Here is a 7193-nt window from a genome sequence, read left to right as displayed (position 1 = left end):
CCTGCTGATGGGGACTGTTCTTCCTACTTGCCTCTCCAAAGCAGCATCAGGGAAGAGGCAGTGAGTGGCTTGGGCAGAGTTTGCATCTCAAAAAGTTATTTTCCAACTTGAAGAGAATGTAGTGACAGAACCTGAAATACTGTGATTTTTTGGGGGGCATCTTGTGATTTAAACTGTCTCTTCCTAGTATTTAGAGCCTCAGCCAGGTAACTTTGTTTCCATTGAAGATAAGAAGGTGATGGGAACACACAAAGGTAATTGTCTAACCCACCTTAACTGCTTTCAGATAAATGGAAGAACACTGCTTATTTTTGGAGGGACAAATTTTTTGAAATTCCAAAACAGCCTACAAGTTTTTCCCAGTTTGAGAACTCTAAATCTCGGAAAACTTGTTTTATGTGGTAGTAAGAGCCTTGAACTACAACTGATTCTTGATTATTTGTTCCATGTTGCAAAAAAGTAAATAACAATTGTAGAGTTACTCTCTTGATACTTAGTGGTGGTTAGTTTAATACCAAAGGACCAATGTTAATTTAATTCTTTCTAAATGACTGTGCTTCAGATTCTCTAGTACCTAAACTTTGCAGAAAAAATACATTGTGCACCTCAGTAATGCACCATGGACATCACCAAACATGAGCAGCTTCCCTTTTCTTTCTGTGTCCTTCCTTTACTGAGTTCCTCTCCCAAGCAATTTATGAAGTAGGAAGTTCTACTAGTACATAAAAGGAAAGGAAACTGGTAAGACTGAGTGAAGCTGAAATGAAGAAGGGTTTTTCTTTTCTAAGAACACTACAACTGAAATGGTTTAGTTTGAAATCCTGTGCTTCAGATAGAGACAAAAAATTACAAGTAGATGTTAGTTTAGTTTGTGATTGGCACACTTCTCTAAGAACTTGGTTCATTATTTTTTGTTTAGTGGTGAAGTTTTGGGGAAATGATCAACATGTTTCTCTGAAAGTAAAAGGTTAAAAATTTCTAGCAGCACTACATTTTTTGCATTTCTTTAGGTTGGTTCCTCTACACGATAGGCCAGAGGGCTAGGCTAGCAGGCCTGAAGGATGCTTGGTTTGTTGTAGACAAAGATGTCAGCACTGGAGATGTCTTTGTGGTGAGTTAATTGGTGTTGGGAATGAGCAATGCAAGCATTTGTGACTCCTGCTGTGCAGGATGTGATTCTAACCTGGGCAGAATTCCTGGCTTCCCTCTTGGAGGAAACAAGAACCAACTAGTGCAGCACCAGCAGAGTTGAAACACCTTGTCCAAACTGGCTTTCTTGAGTAGAAAATTGATTTGGTTTTTGGTGTAGAACTTTTACAAGCAAAGAGCAAATACTGAAAAGAATCAGCCAATCTACTGAGTAATCATGTCCTACTCAAACCCATGAGATTTTTATTGTAGTTGTTCTGACACAGTATATAAAATGGGTATTATCTTGGTTTACTGTGTATCACTACTTTCTTTTTCCAGTAGAAGTAGTAGCAGCCAGTAATACAGTTTCACCATTTTGAAAACTGAGGCAGAATGTTTATAATGCCACAAATAATCAGTGTGTTAATGACTAATCACATGAGATGACAGGTAGTTCTGCAGCTTGCTTGCCTTGTTAATGTCTCTTGCTGTGCATGCAGCTGTTATTTTATACTGATGTGTTAAAATGAGGTGTTCTGCCACTTGCTGCTGTGCCTGGGGGGAGGAACTGTAATCAAATGAGAGCTGAGAGGAAACAGGCAGGACCACTACAACATTTTTGGTTTGCCCTACAGTAAGTTGGTGTGTGTGCAGTGCCTGTGTTGGGAGGGTGTTGAGTGGAGAAGCTGGAGGAAAGAGAGGTAGCATCTTCTTGAGGTAGGGTAGGGAGGGCAGTAGATATCTGAACTTGGCTTGAAGAAGGAGGAAATAGGACTGGAGGAAAAAGAATGCGAGTGTTGTGACTGTGAGGTGTGGAAGACTGACAGTCACTCAGGCCTGCTTTAGCCTATTTTTTTTTCATTAAAGTCTTCCACTGGGTTGCTGATGAAGTGCAAATAAATGCTTGCTTTCTTATTAATTTTGCCTTCATTTTGATAGGGCTTGATGCTTTTTCTGTTTTTCATGCCTTGCTTCACAAGTTACACTCTCTCTGGCATGACATCAATGTTGAGTAAACCTTTTATCTTAAGGCACCATCAACAGATCACCCAGCTCTGTACAGAGACCTGTTGCGGACAAACCGAGTGCACTGGATAGCAGAGGAGCCTCCTCCAGAGCTCGTCAGAGAGAAGATGATGGAATGTCACTTGAGGTTTCGGCACCAGATGGCACTGGGTAATCAAACCTCATCTTGGCTTCTGTTCTGCTCAGTTTGGGAAACTGTGGTAGCGTGCTCAGCGCAGTTTTGCAGAAATAGCTGAAATGTTTTGGCTTGCCTTTCTGTTTCTGTAGTGCCTTTATAAAACACTCTCTGTAGTATCTTGACTTAGTTTAACCTAGTGATGAAGGTTTTTCTTTTTTAATGTGGACATAAGGATTAACTGGCAAGTGTTTGGCCTTTTTCTGCTCTAGTGCCTTGTGTGCTGACTCTAAACCAGGATGGGAGTGTGTGGGTGACGCTGGTGAAGCCAGCCAGAGCTATCACACCTGGGCAGGTATGCTACTAGAATGGATTTCCTTTCCTTTTGTTTTGTTTTGGCTTATTGGGCTGATAAAATACAGTAGTGGTTTTATTAGCTGGAGCAAAATAGTTAATTTATTTGCACGTGAGAGCAGTTAGCTCCATTCTGACTCTTCACCAAGTATGTTTACAATCACTTGAGCCAACACATTTGACACGTTTTTAATTATTTGGGTTTTTTTTAAGATTTAGTCAGAACAAATATAAATGAATACTCTCACTGTCCAGCAGGTCTTGCACAGCCTGCAGTTACTGACCATGCAATTTGCAGCTGCTGGAAAGACTCTCCCTGCTTTTCTCCCCTAGTTTGCTGTGTTCTACAAAGGTGACGAGTGCTTGGGCAGTGGGAAGATCCTGAGGATGGGCCCATCAGTGTATACCCTGCAGCAGGGCAGAAACAGAGAGGAAGGTCCAAAGAAGGAAGAGAGTGACAAGATAGAACCAGCAACGTAACACTTGGGTTTGTTTATTGAAGGACTTTGGAGAATTTGCTGCCTGAGAATAATAAAACCAGTAATAAGCATGGGTTTTGTTGATCTGTATGTTCTAAACATCAGTTGACCCTCAAGTCCCAGCTTTTGACTCTTAGCACTAAAAAGGTCTAAAGCCAGTTTGGTACAATGTTACTGGACTGGATGGTGATACTTATGTTAATACCTATCAAGGGATGTCTTAAAGTTGTTCTGTGATGGTAGTTTTGAAAGAATTTTAATATAAAAATCATGTCTGAGTGCATGTACTCTTACAGTAAATGTATGTTTGTGCTTTGAGCACTGGAAGAGGAATGAGTGATATTCAAGGTCAGTGTTTTGAATGAACTCCAAGCAACAGATATTTATTTTTCATTTTATATAGTTTTATAAGAAATACTTTAGATTCTTAAGCTCTATTAAATAGTTGTTTCAGATGTTTACATAATTCGCAATTACAAACCTTAAAAACAGTTTTGATTGTTAATTTTTTTCACACAACTGACTTATTTTTTATTAACTGCTGAGGGCAGAGGCTGTTTGGTGTGTCTCCTGGAGAAGACAATTTTTATGCTTCAGACAAATGCAAACTCAAAGCTTTTCCTCATTATGTAGCTGACTTAATACAGACCCCATAATAACTGGAGCTGAAAACCCCAGTCGGAATCATCTACGTTTATAAGGATTGGGTGCATACTTACAACACCCTAAGCTTATAATAAAACTTGATTACAGCTAGTGAACACAAATGAATTCTTCTCTTTTGGCATAGTAGAAGAAGGTAACTGTCCCTAAAGTAGAGCTGTGGAGGAGCAGGGCTTCCCAGGTGGGTGTGGAATTTTGAGATTTGCATCCAGTTTGGGCGGTAGGAAAGTGTACCATGGAGAGATCTTTTAACCCATCTGAAGGCTTGGGTTACACATACCTACTCTTCTGTTGTCTTAGTATCTTCTAAGAATTTATTTCTTCTGGTAAGAAAAGTAAAAGGTAGTCTCTTCTCTTCAAAGTGTGGAAGTAAAAAGGGGGGGAAGGTACTCTCCAATGTCTATCTGCTAGTCTGGCAAAGTTCAAACACAGTTCAGGGAGTCCTATGGGAAAAACCTAGACTGTTAAAATCTTATTTATTGCATTAATTAATACAATTAATGTATTAACGTATTGATTTATTGTATTAATGTAATAGTGTAGTACATTACAGTAGATCTGCTTGAGGAGAGAAAAGCCACCCTTTTTCACTGGTGCTAAAATCAGTTAAATTTAAAACACTGTCCTGAGAGTGCCTGTCCATGCGCAGGTCAGCTGTGAAGACTACTCCTGCTTCAACTTCTGATTTGTGTTGAATCTGTTGTGTTAGGGGTTCTGGTCATAACTTTTATGTGGTTTTCCTAATATTTTCCTAATCTTCCCTGAAAGTTTTTCATTGCAAAATGTGGAATTAATTACTAAGGAATTAGTGCTTCACATTGTCCTCATCTGAGTTTTCCAGTAAACGTCCCAATTAAAATCTTCACAAATGTTTTCTGTTGTATTAGTGTTTTTTTTTATTAGATCATCAACACTCTCAATGTTTGTTGTTTGATATTGTACTGCTAAGAGGTAGGTTGAACTGTGAGGACAAGAAAAGGACATAGTAATTTCTTGTCTTCAGAATTCCTCTGGGGATCACCTAGTCCCACAACACTGTCCAAAGTGGGGGCAGCGAGAGCGTATTGCTCAGGGCTGTGTTGTCAGGTTTTGCAAGAGCAGACTGCACAGCCTGCATTGCCTGATCCTGAGCCTCCTCGAGCCTGAGCAGCCCAAGCTCTTCCAGCTTCTTGTATAGATGCTCCAACCCTCATCAGCTCCTCCATAATTTGTCAGGAAGCTATCAGCACTCCAGAGACCTGGACCACTTGTGCCTTTCTGTGTTGTCCATCCAGCAGGTATTAAGAGTTGTTTGCTCCTCCTGGAGGATTTAGGGCCTGCAAACACGAGCCTTCTAGCTGTCTGTCTTCCTGATCAGATGCTCTGTAGCAGATACCCACAGCAATATCATCCCTTCTAATCCTAACCCACGTACTCTCAGTTGGCTCATTGCCCACCCTCGGGCAGGGCTCCATGGTGGCCTGCTGCTCCCTCACATCCACCATGACTCCACTGCTCCCACTTCCCATCCTGCCCTTCCTGGAGAGCTTGTACCCATGCGTGGCAGCACTCTGGCTGTGTGAGCTGTCCCACCCTGTCCCCAGTGAGATCAACCCCTACGATGGCATGTGGACCTCTAATTCCTCCTGTGTTCCCCGTGCTGCGTGTGTAGTGCATCGGCGCTTCAGAGCGGGGTCTGGACAGGCCTCTCCGGCCCGTGGCCTTGTTTCCAAGGTCTCTCCTGCCTGGGTCACCCTGCTGCCTTAGACTGACAACCCCATACAGCGCTGGGGCTCCCTGTGACTCCCTGCCTCCAAGTGCCTGATGAGCACCAAGGGCGGGTCGGGTCAGTAGCTGGAGCTTCTGTCCCCTGTGGCAGGGAGTGTCCTCCTGCTGTCACTCTGCCAGTCCCTCCTGCGCAGTGGAAGGTTTGGGCTCTCAAGACTTGGGGGTTTCAGGGAAGATCCAATTAATCTCTCCCTTGTCACCTGCTGCTGGCATCCTGCCACGGCTCCTGGTGACACTGACCCTCCAGCAGTGCCAACTCCTGCAGGCAAGGAGCCCAGCTCTGCTGGGGCTGGGGGGCTGCACCCTTCCTCAGGAGCTTGGTCTGAGTTGAAGTTGCTGTTAACATTCCCTCATTCTTCAAAGGACTGAGAGTTACTGCTTTTTTTAAAGTCCTGGAGTTGCTGAGTAGATACTGCTGTGGTTGCCACCTGGGACCCCTGGACTTTATATCGAAGTGTCTATAAGGTAAGTTCTCAGATCCACCTAAAAATGTTTGTGTCTGGGCCTTCCCAAGCAGGCTGAACTCAGCCTGGTGACCTGGAGGTACTGAACTCTGCTAGGAGCCCAGCATGGTTGAAGGAACCAAGATCCATACAGCTGGTTCCCATTGTCCTCCTTTTAAACTCATTTGCTCTTGGGCAGTGTTTTGAATCTATTCTGAAGAAGTTTTCTAGGCAGAAAACTAACTGATAAAATTGAATAGTCTTTGCAAATACTTTCAGAACAACAAAAAAAAAAATCCTGCAATAATTTTGATAAATTTGTTAATTTTTTGCAAGAATGTTCATCCCACCCTATAGGCTGAGTAGTTACTTGTGGTTTTCTGGGTGTGAGCATTACTTCAGTGAGGGGTGGAGCTGCTGGGTGGTTTGAGCTCTGCTTTACTGCCTGGGTAAGGTTCTGCTGACTAAAGCATGATGAGGAAGCACCTAACTCCAGGGCATGGTGGCTTGTTCAAGCAGGGTGATGTGTTTCCCTGAAGCCTAAATGTGTTGCCTTAAGCTTGGAAGATAAAAAGACTTTTTTCATCCTTCCTCATTTTTTTCTTTTTTTTTTCCTTTTTCTTTCTATCAGGTGGGCTTGCTTTTTATAAATCCCATTCTGAGGACAGATTCTCCCACTGCTTTATCCCTGGGAAGTCTTCTCTGCTGGGCTGCTGGTAGGATGCTGGGCGAATCCTTAGCCCAGGGTACTGGGGGTGCCAGATGTGCACCCCCCTTTCCGCCTGCCTCTGCAGAGCGCACGGTGGTTTCAGCCACAGCCGCCCCGCCCGGGCGCTCTGTGGAGCAGCAGCGCTGTGCTGAGAAGCGCTGTGCTGAGAAGCGCTGTGCCGAGTGAGAAGCGCTGTGCTGAGAAGCGCTGTGCTGAGAAGCGCTGTGCTGAGAAGCGCTGTGCCGAGTGAGAAGCGCTGTGCTGAGAAGCGCTGTGCTGAGAAGCGCTGTGCTGAGAAGCGCTGTGCCGAGTGAGAAGCGCTGTGCTGAGAAGCGCTGTGCTGAGAAGCGCTGTGCTGAGAAGCGCTGTGCCGAGTGAGAAGCGCTGTGCTGAGAAGCGCTGTGCTGAGAAGCGCTGTGCTGAGAAGCGCTGTGCCGAGTGAGAAGCGCTGTGCTGAGAAGCGCTGTGCTGATGCAGCCTGTCCCCGGGCACCCGGCCTGTTTGTG

At 44.1% G+C, this 7193-nt stretch overlaps 1 protein-coding gene across 1 annotated transcript in view; it reads left to right on the top strand.

Annotated features, from left to right (window-relative positions):
- TRMU (tRNA 5-methylaminomethyl-2-thiouridylate methyltransferase) overlaps positions 1–3166 on the top strand; it is a gene marked incomplete at its 5' end in the record, with an annotated part of 8668 nt that extends 5502 nt beyond the window's left edge. Inside the window, 5 exons of the mRNA XM_008943620.1 lie at positions 188–254; positions 1011–1111; positions 2163–2307; positions 2545–2627; positions 2960–3166. Coding sequence (XP_008941868.1) covers positions 188–254; positions 1011–1111; positions 2163–2307; positions 2545–2627; positions 2960–3106 — 543 coding nt within the window. The remainder of the gene's footprint in view (positions 1–187; positions 255–1010; positions 1112–2162; positions 2308–2544; positions 2628–2959) is intronic.
- Positions 3167–7193: the final 4027 nt, after the last annotated feature.

This window comes from Merops nubicus, unplaced genomic scaffold, assembly GCF_000691845.1.
Source record: "Merops nubicus isolate BGI_N331 unplaced genomic scaffold, ASM69184v1 scaffold32407, whole genome shotgun sequence".
Taxonomy (NCBI): Eukaryota; Metazoa; Chordata; class Aves; order Coraciiformes; family Meropidae; genus Merops; species Merops nubicus.
The sequence above is the reverse complement of the archived record's forward strand: the minus strand, read 5'-3'. Positions and strand labels throughout refer to the sequence as shown.